This window comes from Lycorma delicatula, chromosome 11 (genome assembly GCF_047948215.1).
Source record: "Lycorma delicatula isolate Av1 chromosome 11, ASM4794821v1, whole genome shotgun sequence".
Lineage (NCBI taxonomy): Eukaryota > Metazoa > Arthropoda > Insecta > Hemiptera > Fulgoridae > Lycorma > Lycorma delicatula.
Window position 1 is genome coordinate 42200412 of NC_134465.1, and position 24894 is coordinate 42225305.

At 28.8% G+C, this 24894-nt stretch overlaps 1 protein-coding gene across 3 annotated transcripts in view; it reads right to left on the bottom strand.

Moving 5' to 3' along the window:
• Positions 1 to 24894, bottom strand: part of LOC142332584 (uncharacterized) — a 209363-nt gene that overhangs the window by 26204 nt on the left and 158265 nt on the right. For all 3 annotated transcript variants that reach the window (XM_075379097.1, XM_075379096.1, XM_075379098.1), the window contains 6 exons: positions 13927 to 14132; positions 11102 to 11273; positions 8160 to 8222; positions 6285 to 7686; positions 4812 to 5129; positions 1509 to 1748 (listed from right to left, as the gene is read on the bottom strand). In XM_075379097.1, the coding sequence (XP_075235212.1) occupies positions 1509 to 1748; positions 4812 to 5129; positions 6285 to 7686; positions 8160 to 8222; positions 11102 to 11273; positions 13927 to 14132 (2401 nt within the window). The remainder of the gene's footprint in view (positions 1 to 1508; positions 1749 to 4811; positions 5130 to 6284; positions 7687 to 8159; positions 8223 to 11101; positions 11274 to 13926; positions 14133 to 24894) is intronic.

Here is a 24894-nt window from a genome sequence, read left to right on the forward strand (position 1 = left end):
CAGAAATGAAACAATAGTATTATTGTTAAGGTACATTGACAGCAATCAAAATGAAGTCGTTAGGAAAATTGAACCTAAAAATAAACCTCTAGCAAATTCTTACTCAATAATTAGTTGGAAGATTATTAAAAACAAGGGCAAGTCAAAAATTATGTACACTTTTGCCATAATATACCATCAAGGGTATTCCTTCTGAGCACGTGTGCTTAAGAGTTGGAATGACTGCAGAAGCAAAATTTGATTCTGATCTCGTCACTGGCCTTCCAGCTATTATAGTGTAATCATGTCCACTCCACTAGCAGTTTGCACCAAGGAAGGACAAAGTAGTGATCCAATACTGGTCAGAGCTTGTGAAAAGGGTTGAAATTCATTGTAGACTTTTATCACTTTTGACCTACGTTTATCATTTATTACATTGGCGGTCTCATCCATGTTGATGGCTGGGGCACATCAACAAGAAAATAAGCAGCATAACTTTGGATTTCTAGGCAACCTGTGCCGCAAATTTTTAAAACCAATTTGTATTTGTATCCGTACAAAATAACAGTATTGCCTAAATTAATGGTCGACAACAAATATCAAAGAATGGCATTCGCTGAACAGGCTGAGAGCCAAGACATATTGTTGGACAACATTTGGTTTTCAGATGAGGCACATTTTCACCTAGACCTGGTTGTTAATAAACAAAATGTGTGTTTTTGGGCTTCCAAAAATACACATGTGCTTCATGAAAAGGTGCATCGCACACAAAATATTACGGTACAGGCCGCTATCTCAAGTCATGGGGTAATAGGGGCATTCTTTTTTCAAAGGCAGTAAACAGTGAACGTTATTTAAATACGCTATTTAATAATTTTGTTCCTCAGCTTCTTCCAAAAGGGTTTCAATTAGAAAACTAGTGGTTCACGCAGGATGGAGCCAGACCACATACAGCAAATGTTTTAAACTTTCTGCATGAAACTTTTAATGTAAATGTCATTTCAAACAAAATTGTTTTACGTGTAGACAGAACTGGCCCCTGAACAATCCTGATTTGAATACATGTGATTATTTTCTAAATTTTCTGATTTCTAAAGGAAAAGATTTTTCCCTAAACATCCTCGTACAGTGATGGAACTGCGAGTGCTGATCATCAAGACATGCAATGAGTTAATCAAGGATATGTTTGTCAAGTTATTAAAAACATAGGAGTTCGTGTCGAAGAAATTGCTAGACGTGATGGTTGTCATACAAAACATGTAGTAAGCAGAACATATCCATCCAGATATATAGTAAACACATTGTATTCTACTTTTCTGTATTGCAATTCAAATAAATATTTTTTTATCAAAATCAAATTTTGGATCATTTCATGAGCCACTCTATATATCAAATTTAAAACAAAACATTCAATATCTACGTAAGAAATTATATGAAAAGTATATAATGTTAATTATTAGAGTGAATTCTATAGTACATATATTTCTATACTATATAATTTCTAGAATGTTTAAAAAAAATTAACTCACCTCTGCGGTTTAGGGTCAAGAAATATTGGAAACATTTCTCTGGCATCAACGATAAGATTAACTTTTCCAACAACAAGGTCTGCTCTTTTATTTCCGATTCTAACCTGCGGAGGTGGACCTTCTAATTGTATTTTACACAGTTTACCACCGACATCAACATTTATTGGCGGACCACCAAAGAAACATTCATAACATGTATTATCAATACACAACTCCCTTGTTGGACCTCCAAATCGAATCCTGTAAATCATTTTAAAAATTTTTATACATAACAATTATTCTTAAAATATTATAAATAATAATAACTAATGCAAACAAAATATTTCATTAAAAACAGTGTGGTTCTTTCTATAAAGAGAACCGCACTAGAACTTTCTTCTACCATTTATTTAAAAACAGTTTTTTTTTTTTTAAATTATTTGCCGTGAATCACAGTTACTACAAGTTTTTAAATTAGATCTGAAAATATTAAAAAATTAAATAAATAAAATGAAAACTACTTTACAATACAAATTTGATTAAATTATAAAAGGAAAGAAAAATATAATAATCATCTGCACTAATCTGAATGGGTAAAGTATATTGCATATTATACAAATTTAATGAGCAAGATCAAAAAATTAATTAACATTTCCCAAAAATAGACAATTTAAAAAGATAAAATTTTATAAATATTCAAACTTTATATGTTACTTTTGATGAAAGGAAGAATTCATTAACTGAATAGGACACAATATAAATCTCTTTGATATTCTTTCACATTTTAATTTATATCACTTTTTATATGGCTTTAAAACATTATGTAAAAATTGATTTGCTTAATATAAATTAGCCCTTATTACTTGAATAACAATTAAAAACTAAATTGATATAAGAGGAAACACTTTTTGCATATAACATACTTTCATGCAAGAAACTGTAGTAAACAGTACTGATATTATAGAGCTTGCTTTTATGTGTGAAATCTTAAAAGATGCGAGGCCCGGCCAATATTACTTAAATTTTAATACTACCAGTTCCTTTCTAATTATTTCCTGGTTACCATTTGTTTTTGAGTGATACATATTATTGTCTGGGCAATTACTCTTATCATTATAACACTAAAAGTATTTTCTTTTAGATATTATTTCTCAATTCAAGCCAACTTAAATTAAAAATAAAAATAAACAGTGCCTTATTTTAAAAAAAAGAAACTATAAATACACATCTCTAATAGGAATTAAATTAATCAATTTTCAGCTTTCTATAACAAAACCATGCAACAAACCCTCTCCCATTTCATATTTTATATCAACTCTTCATCATTTTATACAAAGTTGTTGAATTACTTTACTCCTTACACATTTCCTCCTGTACACTATATCTACCCAGAGAATTCATAATGTCCTCTTCCTCCATTTCCATGCCCTTCTACTGTCTTCCCTGTCAGAGCCATTACTTAATCTTAATCATGTAGCTAAAGTTCAAAGTATAGTAGAAATGAAGTGTTTACCATACCCGTATACAACCTCTCAACTGAATTTCACCAATTTCAAATACAAACTTAGTTTGATTCTTTCAGCCTAATGGTTTCCTAACAACACTGTTCCTTTTGAACCCTACACTTTACTACTTCCATAAAAACATTGTCTAATGGACATGAAAAACACTTAGCTATCCCGTTTGTTATTCAATTATCATTTTAATTTTAACTAACTAAGAAGGTTTAGCTATTATAAAATCTCAATTACAAAATTAAAATGTATCTGAAGTGTGCACTAATCTAAATAGATCAATTCAATTTGAAAATAAATAATACAACAATGTATGTAACTTGTCAATTAGAGAACATTTTCAAAAAATGGCAGGTGACTGAATACATTATAAATAAACACATTTGTAAATAAAAATTTAATGATATACAAAGATAAACAATTTTTTTTTTAAGTTAACCATATATATTTATACACAGTTATGTATAAGTTAACTGTTATGTTAATAGTATGCATTTGTTTATTTATTGTATGAATATTTAATTATGAGTGTATTTTGCAAAATTATTCAGAAAATAAAATATACATTACTATATAGTTATTTTACTCAAATTACTCTTTTTAAGATTCATATTATTCCTCTGAACAGTTAAATTATATTTTAAGTTCTATTAAAATAAACAACCTAGTACAGAATCTTGGACATAGCTTACCTTAATTTTACCATGTGTACGATCGTGATGGTATTTATATAGGAAAAGAAATAGATCTTGTAAGATAGATTTCTTAAGCATTACAGACATTACAAAAGTAATAAATTAGGTTTACCTAATTAATAAACAATAAACATTCTACTCTGATATTAACACGCACTTAAAAATTAATAAAAATCACATGAAATTAAATATATTAGAAAAATATTACACATATAAATAAAAACAAAATTTCAATTTGATAAACCATCAAGACAGTATTTGAGACAGACGGTCTTATAGAAACTGCAATAAATAGCACCAATCATGTAATACATTAATACACGATATTATAATATGCAGTTTAATTAAAAGAATTCAATCATAACTGAGGATACGGGAACTGACACCAAAGTACTTTCATGGTAAAATTAAGGTAAGATATGTCTTGTCTCAATATTCTGTATGAGGTTTATATTAATAGAATATAATATTATTATCTTTTATGACTGCATAGGATCACTTTAGTCAGTCCATTAGCCAAGTCGCTTTGATGGCACTGTTAGGGACTAGTGCTCCTCCCAGTACTTTTTTGCTGAGTGTGAAAGGAGTGCTTTTGTTTTTGATTTTCTTGTTTAATTTTATCTTATCTGTGATGTCTACGTGCAAGCCCAAATTCCTTCAGATCATTTCTCTCTGATCCATCTGCATCCTGTCTTGGTGTTTTTTGAGTCAACATTGTACTGTACTAGCAGTTAAAGAAATCTTAAATCTTGCATCCTTATGATATATCCAAAGAATCTTGGTCTCCTCTTATGCATGGTAGTGGTGAGGGTTCTAACTCTCTGTACACGACTTTGCCAGGCACGATCCACCACTACCTGTCTTTCTGGTATTTTTTATTGATGCACGTTCTTCCGATTCTTCTTTCGATTTCACATTAATAAATTAGTATATTTTTAATTTATATCACTGCAACCGGTTTAATCCTGCTGTTACAGCCTTGGAAAGAAACGGTGAACAATAGAGAAGAGATATAGCAGATTAAGAGTTACAGGATAATTGGAAACTTTATTTTTTACACTATTATTAATCTGGAAAGAAAATAACTGATTACAAATAAGTAAAATATTAATTACCTGTGGGGTTGATCGTCGATCATAAATTCCCTAAACGGTCCGTTAAAAGATAACACGATCGAATCTTTATCATTTACAGTTACACGTCGTGGTGTTCCTTGAAACATGATTTCACGTGGATCATCCCAAGACATCATTACAACAGCTGTTTCACCGTAATACCGTATTTCACGTGGAACACCATCGATATTAATAGTGCGCATTGTATCAGCAGCTATCATATCTAATACCATGGGATCAGCAGGTGGTAATTCGACTGGTGCACCAGGCAATGGTGGTCCAGGAAATGTAGGAGGCCTTGGGAAATGCTGGGTAAACCTGTAAAATAAATTATTATATAAAAACAAAACAGGTCGGTTATATAACAGGCCAATTACTATAATGAATACCATGCTGACTTTTAGATCAGTTAGTCCTTGGATTTTAAAGACAGTTACATCTGTACATATTTGAATACGTGATCATGGATACAAGTGTTCTTTGGTGGTTGGGTTTCAATTAACCACACAACTCAGGAATGGTCAACCTGAGACTATTAAAGACTACACTTCATTTACACACATTCATACATATCATTCTCAATCATCCTCTGACGTAATACCTTACGTTGGTTCCGGAGGCTAAACAGAAAAAGAGAGCCCTTGAGTTTGGTTCCTGCAAGATCTTCCAGTTTTTCATCTATATTTCATATATCCATCTTAAAATATATACATTCAACAACATGTTTAAGGTCATAATAATAATATAACCAACCAACCACCCCATGTATACAAGTTTTTTCATTAAGAACATATATACACATATATAAAATGAAAACCACCAAATACAGTCAAAAAATGGTAAGAACGATTACCTAATTGAAGCACTTTTGAAATTAAATTCCTTTATCTTTAACAGTTAAAATTACAAGATTACATAAAATATCAGCATAACGTGCTTTGTTATAAAAGTAAGATAAATCCTCTTTTATATAACATGATAATATAGTCACAATATACCATGGTATATGAAGGAGAATTTATTTTACAAATATAATAGTCATTATTACATATTACACTGTAATACAATGCAATATAACATTATACATATTTTACATTGTAATATTAGAAAAGTATGTATAACGTATAACAAAATTGCCGCATATAACACCCAGTAGGTTTAGCGATCACAGTAATGCATGCACAAACACAAACGTGTTGAATCACGAATAAAGTTTTGATAAAATAAGGCCTTCATAAAGCACAATTCTACAACCAGTTGCATTGCAGATGTCCAGTTCATAGTTTCCTTAACAGACTCTTACCATTCATTCTTTATACTAAGTTTTCAAAAGACAAGTGAGTAGGAAATTTTACCTAAAAGGTTTTAATGCTGACAGCAATTTTTAGCAAAGACTGATAACAAAATATTATGTTCAAATCATTAAAACTGCACATTAAAGATGGAAAAATACATAAATGCTATATAACTTACCGAACATTTGCAGATATTTCTGGTTCAAATATAGAAGCCGGTGGTGGTGGAGGTGGCCTGATTGGTGGAATCTGTTGTAGCTGAGGCTGTGGAATATTCTGCATCATCGGTGGATTACTTGGCCAATGCGGATTAAACCGATTTGGTTCCATACCAGCTCGTAACAGCATAGCAGGTGGTGGACGTAACAAAGGTCTCATCCACGGACCTTGTCCAATTCCAGGTCCAGAAACATTTGTCGATGGTGGTTGCTGCATCTGAGACTGAGGTGTGGTCTGATCCCAAGGTGCGACCGACACAACATTATTACTCATCATAATTGAAGACGGACCTGGTGGTGAAAGTTTACCTTGATTTTTATCTGTATCAATATCCGAGAATCTTGAAACTTTTTTGGATGGTTGAAACAGCCTTTGATCTGAATCCGGATGATTTCTAACATCCAAACGATTTCTCATACTGCTTTTACCGATTTCTGAATCAGAAGTACTTAAACCGGAATGATCGAATTCCATTTCTGGAAGCAGATCTGGATTTAATCTAGGTTGAACATCACTATATTCTGTATCCATCGGTATACACTTAGGGGGTTCAATATCAATGCCCAGTGGTAAAGATGGTAAAACACCCACCATGGCACCTATTGGCCGCTGACCAATTCTCAAATCGGTATCTTTACTAGCAATTATTGCTGGATCTGGTAAAACCGGTGGAGATGGTTGTGGCTGGTCAGCAGTGAACTGAGTCAACATATCTTCTGGAAAAGGTGGAGGTAACAAAGATGGCATAGGTTCATTATCTTTAATAAATTCATGCGGAAGCTTTATTCTTGCATCAATATCAGCACTTTTTTCCTTCTGTTCTTGGACTTTCGCTTTATTATCATCAGAAGATTCATCTTTATCAGCTATCCCTTCACTTTTTTCAGTTACTTCAAAAGTGACAGATTTTATATCAGACAATTTTTCCTCATTACCTAATTTTTCTTCTTCACAGGCTTTTACTTCAATAAGTGGTTCTGCATCTTCTTTAAAATCAGCAACAAAAACTTCAAATTCACCAGCAGTGCTATTATCAACATTAGAAGAAACAGAAGCAGAATCGATAGAACTCGGATGTTCTAATTTACTTTTTACATCATCACCCTCAAGTTTTGAAACCATTACATCACTAATAATACTGCTTTGCGATCCTTCAACAGATTGCTGAATCTGTCTTAAATTATAATTTAATGAAACAGGTTGATCAAACTCCACAGCGTCATTCTTATGACTTTCAGAACTTTCATTCAACTGTTTGTTTTCATCTGCATCACTTTTAGTCTTTACATCTTCTTCTTTTGACCCGATTTCCATTTTCCTTGGTGTACTAATACTTTCTGTTCTAATATCAGAAGATACACCTGAAAACAATTACAATTATCAAAAGTAAGTAAACCATAATAGAGTAATAACAATAAATATTTTAAAGAATACAAGAAAAAATTTTAATGAATAAGAAGATAAATATCAGCACAAGAAGAGGCACAGAGATGATTTAGAGAAGATAGAGTAATGAATTAGAATAAGTCTTAAGGAAGAAAATTTTCATACAAGTATATAGAAATGGAATGGAGACAACACTAATTACAGAGAACTGCTCAAAGGCAGAATTATATATTTTTGGCTTGAATTTATTTGTAATTATTTTACAATAATTATACTTTTCACATAAATCTATGAAAAAAGTAACTGAATTTGAATAAAACTTAATTTTCAATAATATCACATGAAAAACACAGGCATGATGCAAGCACACGCATGTGTGTGCACATACACACACAAACGTGTGAATGAATGAGAAGAGATGACAAACATTTTCAACAAATATAATTACCTTTAGAAGGACTGTTACTTCCACTTCTGCTAATATGCATCTTTTTGCTAGCTGAAGCACTTCCTGAAAATAAAGATTAAAAAACCAAATAACAGATTAAAAAATTCAGCAACTACATAAATTCTGTAAATAAAAAAATAAAAAGAAAATCATTTATAATTTACAATAAAAATTATCAAAAGCAATTAAATAATTTTTTTTTAACATACCAACAATTATAAACACAAATCAATAATTGCAAAAGGACGTTTAACCAAGAGTAAAACTCTTGGATAGACATATTTAACCCTAACATTACAAAGCAAATCCAACAAAAAAAAAAGGGACTAATACAAATGAATATACAACTCTTATAAAAGATTATATATATAGGGGGTAAGGGAATCATACAAAAGGTCAATTTAAGGACCCTCCTGTTCTTACCCCATGTTGGAATAGTTTTTTTGACTTGTTTAACTGCTTCTGGCTCAACATTTTACACTTACATTTTGAATGATGTAGATAGATACAACAATTCTTAAAATATTTTTAATAGACAAAATTATTTTCTTAAGATAACTTGATAAAGTAAACACTAAATGATAAATAATAATTTCTTCCTGTGTTCTCCGTATTTTTTTTTTTTTTTGCTCAGAGATATCATTTACTAGTTTAATAACAATCATTTCCAGAAAAGAAACACAATTTAACTAACTTTTACAAGTAAATATATTATAAGTTATGAAAAAAAGAATGAAATTAAACTGATATAATTGTTATAAGGATTAAAAACTGAAATCTTCTTTAATGATTAATTCACAAAATATTAACGAATAATTCAGAATTTTTCTTTGGAGATATTTATACTGATTACAATATCCTTAGCTTTTTTTAACTGGGGAAAAAAAAAGAAGATACATAAAGATAAATAAAATGTCAACAAGTTTAAAAAATAAAAGTATTGCAAAACATTCCTGGCACTGACCATCTGTTTTTAATTTCCAACAAAACTTTCAAATGGAAATAATACAATAAAATTAAGTCGTTAGGTAAATTTAATTATTTTTTTCAATAAAATTTCTTCATATTATTACTATTATATTATTTAACTTTTACGAATGCAAAAATCATCAATATTTAGTACCATGAAATTAATAATTTTATTAAATAAAATAAACAGAAATAAACATCGTGAAGATTATTATTATAATTAAATATAAATCATTAATAATGATGAAAATAGTGTTTTTATTATGCTGACCAGGTACAGGAAGTAGATTTAACCCACAAAATTTTCAGTAAAAAAGTTTGAATCTATTTAGACCTCCTTGATCAAATGAAAATTTACCTTAAATATTATACAGTATAAAAGGATAACTTGAGAGAATAATAAAATTAATAGTAAAAAATATTGAATCCTATTTAACATTTTTAGTTACAACCAAGACTTGAAAAGCAGATTAAGTATCAGGAATTATAAAAAATTCAATTTTTTTTCTTTTCTTTTTTTTTCAATTCAAAGTGGATTACCATGAGACCACCTTATTTAAACAAAATTCCCATGTCATTTATACTATTATAAGTGCAGGAACCAATTTGATTCCTTGTTTTTGAAGCTAAACTTTTTTTCATTACAGTAATTACTTATTCCGATAAGCTGGAAATTTTATTCAAACCAGAATAAAAAAATTATAGCTAACTAAAAAAAGAATATGGGTCTATGATGCTCCCATGTACGATGAAGTAAAATATCAAGGCAAATATATATATATATATATATATATATATGAGGTCTGTTCAGAAAATAAATGAACTTTATATTTTTAATCTTTATTATTAATTTTACAGATTATTGTTCCTTGTCCCCTTCAAAGTACTTTACTCCCTTATTCATACTCTTTTCCCAGCATTATTTCCACTTCATGATGTAGTCCTGAATAGCTTCATTCGAAATGGTCTTTAAGGTCCATGATGAATTTGCTTTAATGTCATCTGTTTAATGTCTCAAAACAGAGCGTCCTTTCATCACAGATTTTAATTTCGGAAATAAGAAAAAATCAAAAGTTGTCAAAAAGAAGTTGTCATTACATTAAGTATGGATCTATGAATTTTAAATTAAGTTTTTTTGGATCTATTAAGTTTTAAATTTGTGAGGAATAAAAAAGCCTTTGAAATTGCCTTTATTCATTTGAAGTGATATAAACAATTATTATTAAGTTTTAAAAATAATTATTTATATCTCATCAAATGAATAAACACCATTTCTAATGCCTTTATTCCTCACAAATAATGAAAAAAAAACAAACCTGGTTTGTTTTCAGATTTTTTTTAAATATTCATATATTAAAACATTTTTATAATATAACTAGCTGGTCTGGGCTCACTTTGCTCATCCAACCATCTAGGCTGGGAGGGTGGAGCCCCATGGATCCTAACACATTCATTAACCTCATAGTTGTGAGTATTATTAAATATTTTACCGATATTCATTAAAGAAAAAAAAATTAGTCATTTTACTTCATTATATTTATTTCTGTTGCCATGGTGACACAAATATAATGGAGTAAAAGGATTAATTTTTTTTTCTTTAATGAATATCCTTAATTCAAAATTTCACCCCGGGGAGCTGGGCCTCAATCTATTGTTTAAAACCTTCCCTGGGATAACACGAATGTATGCTGAAAATGTGAAAGTTATCAACCAAGTTGGTTCTTGTGTATTGCTGTTGCAGAGAAAAAAACATACAGACAACTTTTCGCATTTATATTTAAAAAGTGATGATAAATACAGTCCACTAGATCGTAAAACCAGTTTTTGTTAAGTTAAAAATGTACTCTGTACTTTTTATATTTATGAGTACAATTAATAATTTTTCTTTCATCGGACAAATTTATAATTGATGAGGGCAAATAAATTACATACAGAATTAAAAAAAAGAAGAAAAAAATAATTTACGGACTTACCTTTATATTCATAATCAGACATGTCAGCATTTAACATATTTGTATTATTATCATAAGCAGCAGCTGTTGCTGGTGATAAGCTATCTCTGTGTCTTCTCTTCCAATGATTACTTTCTTGTTCATCTCTTCTAATTGCTTCATCTAGTTTTTTCTGTTCATTCATCGATATAACCTGTAAAATAAAAAAATAATTTCAAGTAAACTACAAAATTTTCTTCAAAACTCACCACATTAATCAACAAGTGCCAAAAATTGTTTTGTTTTATTAACATCAAACATTAAAACAAAAAATATGTCACACAATTTAATAAACAATAAACACTAACATCCTTATAGAATCAATTAATACTGTGTCTAATACAATAATTTACATTATGAAACTGACTCAGCTCATTTTGCTAGTAAATGAATAGAAATAAAAGTCTCTTTCAGAACTTTTTTTGTTTGTTTTACACAATTAATTTACCAATAAGCTAGAAAGTTTGCGCACACAAGGAAATATCAAATGAAAGTTTTGCAGCATAATGAAAACTGTTCACCATGTCTGTGAAACAAACCTAGGATCTTTGCAGGTGAAAGGCTGAAATACTACAACAGAGATCAGATGTAATGCAATAATAATACCCACATTCTTACACATATTCTCTCTAAAATTCTGAAATTTTGATAAAAGTAAAATGATGGGAACAAATCATTTTTAAAATAACAGAAATGCTGAACCAAACATGTTCAGATTGCAAAAATTTTTCTGAAGTTATACTCAGTAATACTGATCACAAAAGAAGAATACCAACAAAGAAGGCATCCTCTTCTACTCCACCATAAGTGCAGTTTTGAGGGAACATACTACTCCTTTGCTATACTCAATTTGTAATGTACAGTTTTTGAACAATGGAAGAGAGTGTTTATCCCTAAAACAACATTTTTTTTTAGTTCTCTATGGTTTCAAATTAGCAAGATTTTACTATGTTTTGAGAAAGAGGGTCGTCATCTGTGATACGATGTAAAAATAGGCTGCTGAATTTAAATGCGACTTTAAATTCATTCAAGATGATGGACGTTCATGAAACCAAAAACAGTATTCAATGGATAAAATTGTCGCATAAATTCACAATGCCTAATTAAATGATCATTAACAAAAGGTACATGAGCTTGGTGTCATTATGCACATCTTGAGAGACCAAGTCCACTATAATTTACATAATTTTTAGGGTATGAAAAAGCTTTCTGCTCGATGGGAAACTGTACTTGTTAACAATCAACCAAAAATGAATTCACCTGAACACCTCTTAAGGGTGTTTAGACTTATTTGTCATATGATTCCATAGTTTCTTTGCGGTTTTTAGCAGTAGGTGAGATTTGGATTCACCAATAAACACCAAAGAAAGTGAAAATTGGTCCATATTCAGGAAGAGTCACTTTTGTATATGAGCAACAAACCACAAGAAAAGTTGTTTTACAACAGTAATATGCATGCAGATGCAATATGTATACTGGTTTGTTGCTGCTCTGAAGTGCTTCCACGTGCACCGTATTCACCAGATTTGGCTTCTAGCAATCACTTCCTCTTCCCAAACCTGAAGAAACGGCTCACTTGAAGAAGATTCAGTTTAAATTATGAAGTCAACGCTGCTAAGAAAACAGCTTATTTTACAAAGCTGAACAAATCACATTATACTGAAGGTATTAAAAGATTAGAAAGTCATCGATCTAAATGCATTGAATTGCAGAATGACTATATTAAAACAACAAATTTTTATCAAAATGAGGTTTTTTATTGTTATTGTTTAATATATATAAGAGGAAGTGTTCAAAGTATTATCCTTCCGGTTCTAAATATTTATGATGTCATTTAACTACTGAATTGCATGCACTATTTTTCTAATAGATTTTTGCCCCATTTTATAAAATCAAACTGAGGTTATAATAGACAGGTGGTTTAGATCATTTGGATTTGAAGAAAATACCATGTCTTTGATGATTCCCCAAAAAAAATCACAAGGCATTAAATAACATGAATATAGTACAATAGCCATCCAATTCTTTCCTAAAACATCGCCCTAAACTGTTTTCACAATGTGTATGAAGTAATTTCAGTCTATAAGAATTCAATTCTTATAGAATATTTTTTAAACTCTTTCTGGCTTTTTCAGCCTAATAAACGCCTTTTTGATTAAAATTTGTGGGTTCTTTACAAACATCTCTGCAGCAAGCCATTGATTTTTTTCAACTGCAACTAGTTATAGGCCTACCGATATTGAAGCTTTCCAACACGTTTTGTATTTTAAAATTTTATGTTCGAATGATACAAAACTTTAAGAATCAGAATTGGAAAATTAGATTCTTGCACATGGAACTCTTCTCAGACCCATTAGAACTCTTATTATTTTTTACATACACTTAAGCACAAAATTCTTTCTTCTTTAGTTTGCTTATAGATGTCATTTAATCTCAATGTAGATACAAAAATAATTTGAACAATTGCACAATAGTACTTATATTTAACAACAGATTACTGAAGAATGGAAAAACTAAATTTTCCACTGGTTACAAAATTTAATTTGCATACAGGGCAAAACCGACTTTCAGTGTATCACACTTTTAGATAAAATCAATACTGTAATTTTTAATAAGTTTATTGGTATGCAATTTTTTCAATGTGTAATAGATGAAAAATACGTTCAGAATTAAACATTAGAATTAAATTTATCTTTATATATGGTGTAGAGTTTCACAAAATACACTTTTATAGGAGAAAAATTACATGCAGGAACGGTTTTCAATACAAACAATGTTGAAACTTAAATTACAATAAATGTATTTACCTCTTTAACAACTCTGTTGTAAGTACTCATCGGCATTGTACCAGATTTGTACTGTTCTTCAGCTTCCCTAAGTATATAGTTGTAATGTGTTGGAACTTTAAAATTTCCATACATGTTTGATCTACTAGATTCATTTTCATAATGCAATTGATCACCTCTATGTCTACCGCTACGTGAATACTGGTTCCCACCTCCTCCACTGCCACCTACATCGTGGAGTATAAAAAATATATAAATTTAAGCTACATAATATAATATACAACTAATAACTGTATACAACTTTCATTAAATGTATTTCAAAGGACAAATATTCTAAAATGAATTTTCATTTGAAAGGATCAAATTGAAAGATCCTTTCAAATTGAAAGTATCAAAAGTAAGACAAGTTACATCTTTTTCAATATTTGAATGATTTTATTATTTACATAAACTAATTTATTTTACTTTCTTAAAATTTGTGAGGAATATCCAACAAAATCATAATTATTTTTTAAAAGTTATTTTCAGTCATTGAAATTTAAATAAATAAAAATAAAATTATTTATATTTAAAAATAGTAAGAATGAATGCTATTCAAAAATTAACTTTATGCTTGTATAAAAATAAACTGGACTGCCATAACAATATACTACATGAACACAGCAGTACACGGTTAAAAGGTTATAATAAGTAATAAGTAAATTAGTCATGCTTAAGAATACCAATAATTCCATATCAAGCTAACAAAAGTCAGAAGTAAAGTGGCTCTCATTTATATTCTTCATAAAGCTAAATATATTGTTGTAAGCAGCATACAGACTTGATTGAAATTAAACTGATATTCAACCCTGCAAGTGACATTTTTATTGTTCAAGACAGGGGCTACATAATGACCATCATTACTCTAACAGAAAGTAGCTATTTCTTGTACCTTTAGGGTTTTACATTCGACATAAAAAACAAAGACTAGGAGAGATAGTGAAAAACAACAGAAGCTTTACTCAGAAGAGGAAACAAACATACACCAAAGGTTATAATTTTGTCCAATGCTGTAAAGCAGTTCTCATCAAGAAACCTAAATTTATTTATTTATGCAGAAACAACAGGCTAGTGTCCTTGCTCTCTAAATACTAATGAATGAAAAAAGAATTTTGTAGCATATGAAAAATGCCATGCCTGACTGGGATTTGAACCTGGGACCACCAGTTAAAGGCTGAAACTCTACCACACAGATCGGCAAAGTGGTATAAATTATATCCTCATGAAATGTGATATGCCTGATAAAATAATTTTTTTAAACAGAAAGCCATGCAGCATCCATGGTTTAATGATTGATTCATTGTTTAATGATTACAGTAGTAATATTGTCCATGTTTTAAAAATATTGTGCTGGACATTCAAAGAATGGAATGAAGGTGGTTAAAAAATGGGAAAGATATCATTCAAACATAATTGTGATGAACTTACTCAAAAAAAACTGAACAACTATATAAGTAATCAATCAGAAATAATTATTAATAAGAAAATTACTTATGTAAATATGTTGTTTCATAACATCTGAACTTTAAAACAAGTTTTCACAATTTCAAAAACGTTTCTCATAAGTATTATAAAAGGAAATATTGAGTTTCCTTAAATTTTAATAAGCATGATAGGTATTAAAATACTAATATCAAATTTTGGGCAATAACCTTGAAATTTCTTAAAAGTATATTTATTTATTTTTAAAAATAGATTTTGCAAAATAGAAAACAAATTCAAAAAAAAGGAAATTCAAACAAGAAAGAAATTATTGTGACTGGGAATTAGATACAAAGTAATATTCTACATCAGATGCACATTTTTTCATTTAATAGACTAAATAATTCAATCAGGCATTATACATCAAATTAATAATGCTAAAACTTTTTGAACAAAAGGAAATTTTTCACACAGAATTTATGGAACCATAATAAAAGAAAGCTATTATTAAACAATGAAATATTGGATCCAAAATATATGACAAAGGATACTTAAAAAGTATATTTATCTTCTGTATAATATAATCTGGACCCTACTTTACAGATTACTGAGATTTCAAGCAGAAAAGACTTTTTGTCTGCCCCCTATATTCTGCACGCTAGAGTTGAACAAAAACCAACTCTTCACAAAGATAAATATTTTGCCAACTAACCAAAACTCTTTGAAACCACTGAGGAGGTTTGCAACCACTGATAGCGTGACATTACATGAAATCTGAATACATGTAGAAATAGTGTACATATAAAGATGTAGCTCCATGTACGTAATCAAATTTTCTCTTTCTTTTATATTGACCAATCAGAAGTCAATTTTGTAAATAACCCTCAAATAATAAGCTGCAGGGTTTATAATAAAAAATTTATTGTACTTATTAATATGGATTCTATTAACCTACTTGTAAATCTTTTATGTCTAAGAATAAACATAAACTATCAATTAAGATATTGACAGACTTGTAAAAATAAATGTACAATAAATATATTTACACTATAAAAAAGGTTTAAAAAAGAAAAAAGCTTATAACTGAAGATTTATATTTTACAAAACACTTGGACCGAAATAAATGAATTTTTTATAGTATATTAAAACCTGTTTCTTTCTACGTTACTATTGTGCGTTACAAGTTTATTTCAAGTAAGTGAATAGAATTATGGAAAATTAAGTTGTGTAAACAAGTACTACCTAAATTTTTTATAAGAAACTATATTACAAACATTAATGTTTTATAAGTATATTAAAATGGGATTTGATACGTTACATGGTTTTTTTATAATTTTCAGGAGACATTTTAAAAAAATGTTCATTCAATTCTTAACTGTAACAGGTAATTTTTTTTCTTGAACCATGTGAACAACAAATAATATTAAAGTGTGGTTGTATCTTTTTGTGTCATATTTTGTACATACACACACACACACATATATATATATATATACAAAGAGGAAATGTTTGTTCGTATGTTAGAAACAAATCTCAAGAACTAGTAAACTAATAGATACCAAATTTTAACAGTAGCTTCATTATGTAATCCAAGTGCCATTTGCTATATTATGATGAAAAATTATTTATTAAAATGTATAAATAATAAATAATTCGTTACAGTGCTGCACTTCTCATTCGGACAGCTGGCAAGCCACTATATTTTTATGCTCTTTTCTCATGTAAAGCCACTACCAAGATATTTTTCAAAGGAGGTCTTATTGAAATTAAAGACAACAATTTATTATGAGCTATTCATAATTAATGCTAAGAAAAACTATTCAAGATAAATTGATGAAAATTTGTGTACATCTTCTTACAGTGCAAGTGCACTCTAAGAAAGGATTTCTTTTAAATTCAATTTTAAAGGGGTAAAATGGAGTAACGGTGAAATTTACTTTTTTTAAAATATTTTTTGTTAACAAATGAAGATAGCTTGATTTTTTGTATGTGTAATCTCCATGTCAATATCTAAAAAAACAATTTCTAGCTTTTTTAAAATTCCAAGTTTAGAGGATTAAAATGGATTTTTGAAACTTTTTTTTTTTTTAATTTCTCAGTAACAAATGAAGATATCAACCTGGTTTTCGAGGAGTGTAATCTGAATCTGAATTAACCAATTTTTAGATCTTTGAAATTTGAAGTTCAAAGGGGTTAAAGAAAGGTAAAACGATTGCAAATTTTCCCAGTCTCAAGATATTCAGTAGATTTGGGCTTACAAATACTCTTCAGATAGATATCTAAAAACCATTTTTGGATGTTTGGAGATTTCTAAAAAAATTCTGATCTTTTTTTAAGAGGTGCATGGTATAAGGCTCAGCACCCAACCAACACAGCCACTGCCAACATTACTGTATGTGCAACTGGCTGAACCTGCCTCCAGTTACTTGATTAAAAAATATAAAATAAAATAAAAAATTACTGCAACGAGAAACACAAGTAACCAAATAACGCAGTTCAAGCTGTGACAGCTTCATATATATATATATATATATATAGGAATAAGAGCTGTAAAAATAAGAATTTTTATTAAAACAAAAGAGTGCAGTAGCAACTCATAATAATAGAATATAATATAGATTTGTATTTGTTGGTACAACTGTTTATCTGCCTAGTTTTATGAAGCAATTGACCTCTTTTCTTACAGAAAGTTCAGATTGTCAGCAGCTTTAATGAAAACTGTTATTTTATTCACCAATGTTCTTCCTTCACATCATTAAATAAATATATAAAACTGTAACAGAAATGTTAAAAAAATGGCTGAATTCTTTATTAAATTAAACCAACCGATGAAGAAAAATCTTCAAACACACAACAAATAAAAGCTTTATTCTTAAATATAAATTCAACTTTTTTTTTTTCAATAAAAACTTAAAAAAGTTATGGAATTTTGAAAATACACTACCAGAAAAAATGAGTTACCTTTTTCAAACAATTTTTATTAATCTCTACAATTCTTTTTAAAAAATACATTTTAATTCAAAGCAACAATGAAGAAAAGAATGTTTTAATAATTTCAAAACAGAAAAATTTCCATTTTATAGTTCATAAAAAATATCTCTTCAAAGACAAGTTTTTTGTTTGTGATAAATATTTTAAAAACAAATTTACTTGAAAGGTACCTCTCTTTATAATACTATGATTCTATAATAAATTAAGCAATTTCACACATTCTATAAGGCAAGATTTTACAGTTAGAACTCCATAAATGAAATCTTTCCATAAAAATTCAGATTCCTGCCTGCAATTTAAACCTGAACCAAAGGTTCAGTAGTTATTAATACTTTATACTGAGATATTGAGAAGGAAAATTGAGAATGGATGACAATAAATGTAAGCTGTCTTATTAACAAAATAACATAAATACAAAAAAAAATCCTTTTTATAAATTCTATTAAGCACTCTTCACCAAGAAAACAGATGGTTATTTACTTTTAGCTAATGATGTGATGGAAAAACATCAGTGAAAGAAATAATTTTTATTAAAACAAATTAGTGTGTATAAATCAATCAGAGCAGAATAGAAAAGAAAACAATCATAAAAAATTACTGAAAATAACTTTTAAAACAAAAACAATAAATAATGATGGAATGCAAAACAAGTGCCGCATTTAACATTGTGTCTAATTATAAAAGTAAAAGAATTAACTAAGAAATCTTTCAAATCTAAAGAATTCACATTTTCATCTAGTGGGCCCAAAGTTAAGAAAAGAGAAATGCTTACATAAATTATTTTAAATAAAGATTTATTTAATTTTTTGGTTCTTTTCCATTAAAAGGCAACATTTTTATCACTGAAAGGAGTAAATGAACCTTTCAGTTGTAATTTTTTTAATTATGGATCGTACAAAGTTGAAAAGTGTAAACGCTAGCTTAAGTTATTGTTATTTTATTTAATTTACTTCACCTAATTTTATTATTTTAGTAAAATTAAATGTTTTAGATTTATTTTAATTATTTCAGATTTTTATGTTTCAAAATTTACACAAGATAAAAATATTAATTGCATAATACCTTTTATAAGTATGTATTTGGTTATTTCATTTTCAATCATATAGGAATGAATGATTTATCAACCTATATATCTAAAAACAAAATAAATAGTGATTGAAGACTGGAAGTAAAATCTAATTTAACACCAAAAGATATTAAAAATATGATAAAAACCTTTTCATACAAACAGATGTGTTTGAATTTTTTATTTATTTTAATAAATATTGCCTGTTAATGAAAAAGATTCCTATTTTTTTTTTCTTGTCACAGTTTATTCAAACAAATGTGAAGAAAAAATTAAACAAAAACAGAACTAATTATGAAAACATACAAGATAATTATTAAAAACAGTACAAAATATTAGTATCCTACCTTTGTCTATGATATAATTTATTAAATTAAGAAATATGTAACAAAAAAAAAACATATAAACAGAGAATAACACATTTAATTATTATTAATGTCTAACACCATAAAATTAATGTTACAAACCATAAAAATTATAACATTTGTAATAAAATTGTCTTAAAATAGCTATAAAAAATTTAATTTCCTGTTCTTTTACACAATTTTTAATATTTACATTATGACCATAAAGAATCAATAGATATACTTAAAAACTTTCATACCGATAATTAATATTTTATTAATTTCACGGTTGACGCATACATTTCACAAATAAAATGTACAAGTCCACAAGAAATATAATGGTCTGGCTTTACGTAAAAGTAAATTAATCTCGGCCATTAGTTAGACTTATTAAGTGAACTACCAGACAGAAAACAGAGTGTTCAGGCAGTTCCAGTATACAAAAACAGAGTACTGCAACCGCACTGAGCCGTAATAAGAAGTGGCTGGTCTGCTTGCTTCTAGAAGGTGCCCACACAAAAATGTAAACAAAAGCCAGTCGACAACTGATCCAATTCCCAAGGTGCACACTAGCGAAGAAGGAACATAGGATAGACAGAAAAGAAAGGTAAGAATAAAATCAACCAGTGGAGATAACTGTATATGTAATTTGGCAAAGTCTGTAATTCCAAGAATAATATGACCAACAAAATTACAGTACAAAATCTTTCCTTTATTCCTCTCCATAAATTATATTAGAAGTTATTTATTTTCTTTTTTATGCAATTTACAGGCTAAGAACCCAATGTTCTTAGCCTGATGATGATGATGAGCGATGAATTTCTGTAGCATATGAAATGCCAAGCCTGATCCTAATAGACGAATGGCATATACGCTACTACTCTGCTAAAGTGGTTGGTAGAATAGCAGAATATGTAACAGTAATATGAATTTATAATTTAGCATCCTAGCAGTATATAATTTAATATTAAATAATAAATAAATTTTTATTAATAATAATAATAATTTATTATTTATTTATTTAAAATAATATTTTTTTATTTAATAATAAATAAATTAAAAAAATATCACTTACTGCTTATTTTTCTTTTAAAAAACATTCACATTAGCACTTTAGTGGTTTCTCATGAAACCACAAAAGTGCTAATTAGATTTCATTAGATGTATTAAACTTAAGAATTTAAAAAAAGGATGGATGATGTTATTTCTTCTTAATCAGATTGTTAAATGGTAATTAGAAGGAAATTTTTTTTTGCTATCTACTGGATGAATTATTTATAAATTCTACCGTTTGTTGAATCCATTCATCATATTCAAATATAATTTGTACTATAATATTAATATCATTGTTTTGTTTTTTTTTAATTTGTTACCATTCAACTGCTCCCAGTAAAGATATCCCAATCTGAAAAATTTTGTTCGGAATGGGCATTCAGTACATGACACTAAGACTTTTTCATTTTGTTAGGGTTTTTCTTACTTTGCGGTCTCTAATGGTAGATCTCTTCCATGCTATCTTTCTTTTTTCCCTTACTATTTATCCTTTTTTCCGCAAGATATTCTGTGAGCTTAGGTTAGAAACTGCTGGATCCATTTTATAGATGTGGTTGAGGTTACTATGTAGTAAAATATTTCTAATAGTATTTGGTTGGGTGGCGGTGAAGTATGTTACAGATATGAACCCTTATTTAACAGTTCTATAAAAATCTCAACCCAGGGCTGAGGCAATTGCAAAGTAAAACCAAAACATTAATCCCATCTGATACGTATATATATATATATATATATTAAAAACAATCCCAATTAATGAGTTTAATCATGGTATAATTACTTTCATATCAACATAAAACACTGATCAATATAAAAGTATCAGAATTTTTATATCGGTATAAAAATTGTTTCATTTTAACTTTTAATAAGGTGGTATGTTTTTTAACAACATTATCGTCTATGTTGCATTAATAATTAAAGATTTAACTACCAATATACTAATTTAATTTAAATCTAATAAACAAGGACATTTATCAATAAAAAAGAAAACTTTGATAGATTTCCAACATCATCAGTTGTTAAAAGTAGCATATGCATAATATTAATAAATACTGTAACCATTACAACTAGAATGTTATAAAAATATCCTGAAAATTGACTTGTAAGAACCAAAGTAAACTGACAAGTACCCCCCTCCAGTAACTAAATGTTTAACTACATATTGTTGCCATTTATCGGTGGATAATGACTAAATATATGACAACATTTAAAATTTAATGAAAGAAAATAAAAGCAACTGGCCACTGACTAATTACTTTGTGAATAGCATAACACGTTTTTCAAGGGGATTGAATAAGAAGGCATCAAGTGAAGCATAAGTGAGACTTAAACCTTCCCTTTCAACTGGATAATTACATAATTTAGTTTAAAAAATCACAGATTTGCCCTTTAGACTCCTATAATACTATAGTATAATGAACAAACAATAATTGTGTTACAGTACCCGATGATGTGGGTAATCCATGAAAGTGTTACTGATTACAATTACTTTAATTTTTTTAATTAGATAGTTTCTTCCTGAAGCCGTGTAAATACATTATTAAAATAATTATTATAAAAATTACAACTATAAACTACTTTTATCACCTAAGTAGTCAAATCTAAAAAAATTAGAAAGCTAGTATTCTACACATTTAAATTATTTATTAAAATAAAATACATAAACACTATTTCATAATAATTATTTTGGAAGGAAATAATTATTTATACATGTTGAAGTAAATGAGTACTATGTAAGTAATGTCACACTCTCAAGAAAGTAAGTTTTTAAAAATTAATTTTTTATCAAAAAAAGAGGATGAATGAATTTTATGCATCCTTTTTTCTCTTCTTTTATAAAGATTCTGCCAAATTTAACATTTCTATACAAAAATAAGAAACTTCTTAATAACAGTCGTTACTACAAAATATATTGAACTACAAATTTAGTTATAACTAAGGCATTTTTAGTAATGAGAGGCATACACTAACTCCCCTTACAGAAACCATTTCTAAGTAATGTACAATTGAACAAATTGTAATAAAAGTTGAATTTGAGAATTAATACCTGATAAATGGTTTGAGAGAATAATTTTCACAAATTATATATGAATTCTAACAAAACATAACACAAAGAACTGTCAACAATAAGTCAATGAATATCAAAAAGAAAGAAAAATTAAGCCAATAAAATAATACAGATGCTGAGCAAGCATATTGTAACAAATCAAAAGGATGAAAAAAGATAACAATTAAGAAAGTATAATGAAAAATGAATGGAAAATATGGGTACGGAAAATTGGATAAAAAGTGGCTAGACGTTTTTGAAATAGCAGGCACAGAGTTAAAAAAATTGAAAAAAGTAATAGATGGACAAACGAGGAAAGTGAATAAGACTAGAGGTTTATCAGAAAAATTCAGAATAGTAAAAAGTTAACTGGCTAGGACATATGAGAGGTCTGTAAATAAAGTAATGAGACTAGTTCAGAGAAACTTTTTATTTACAATTCAATCATACATCGACTCTAATCACCTTTGAAATAGTTCCTTTGGGAAGTCACACAATGCTTTAAATGGTTTTCCCACTCTTCATAGCAATGTTGGAACTCAGAAACCAGAATATCCTTCAGATCATCAGTTACTTTTTTTTTTAATATGATTTCTACTTTCCAAAATGGTGTCCTTTTAGATGTTTTTTTTTAAGTCTGGAACAGGAAAAAGTTGCAAGGGCTCAAATCAGGTGAATAAGGTGGTTAAGGAACTACAGGAATGTTATTCTTTGCCAAAAACTCATTAATTGAGAGTGAAGTGTGACAAGGTGGATTGTCATGGTGTAGCATCCAGTTGTCTTTGATGACTGGTCTTACGTAAGCAACTCTTTTCTGCAGTCTTTAAAGAATTTCTCGGTAAACATAAATTGATTTACAGTCTGTCCTGCAGGCAAAAACTTCTTCTAGACAATGCCATTACTATCAATAAAACAAATTATGGTTTTGATTTTTGATTTACTCATTTTGCTTTTTAGGGACGTGGTGAGTTTGAAGTGTGCCACTCCTTGCTCTGGCATTTTGTTTCTGGGTCGTACTCAAATATCCAACATTCATCACCAGTAATAACATTTTTTTTAGAAAATCAGGATCAGTTTCAATTCACTCTAAAAGATCACGGCACACTTCCACCCTGTTGTTTTTCTGTTCGGTTTTTTGGGACCAATTTTGCACAAACTTTTTTCATGTCCAATTTGTGTCAAAATTTGATGGACTGTGGTATGGTTCAAATTAAATTGTTCTGCAGTCGTTCTGACAGTTAATCACTGGTTGTACTGTATCAAGTTTCTTATTCACTCAACACTGTCGTCACTTTTTGGCGTTAACAATCTTCCAGAGTGTGGATCATTCGCAACTGATTCCCGGCCGTCTGAAAATGCTTTAAACCACCTAAAAACTTGGGCTCGTGACAGAGCATCATCTCCATACACCCTTTTCAATTTTGAAAAAGTTTCAGTAGCATTCTCACCAAGTTTAACACAAAACTTGATTGCACAACGTTGCTCATAATTAGTACCACTCATTTTTGTAACGCACAACAAAAACTCGTTTCACAAAAAGTTTGTTTACGTCTCACATGGCAACAATGGACTAAAATTATTAATACCTAATATAAATCAGCTGTTCATATAATCATATGTTGACTAGTAACTTTACAGTGTTGCCACTTTGACTGCCAAAAAAAATTGGTCTCATTACTTTATTTACAACCTCATATGAGAAGAAAAAGGTAGATAAAATTGGTATAAAAAAAATCAGTAGATGGTACAAAGAAAAGTACGTAGAAGTGGAAAAAGAATAAAAATAAAAGATGGTCTAAAAGGAAATGGAGGTTAGCAGGAACTACAAAATTTACCATGAAATAGAAAAGAATGGAGATAGACGTGGTAAAAAGAATTGACAGAAAAGATAAATGTATGAAGATGATTATAATGATGTTAATGTAATTTTAAAATGGTTATAAAATAATTTTTTCTTAGTATAAATGTTGAAAAAAATGCATTTTTTTAGAGCCCTGATATAAAAACATATTATTAATCAACAAATTGTT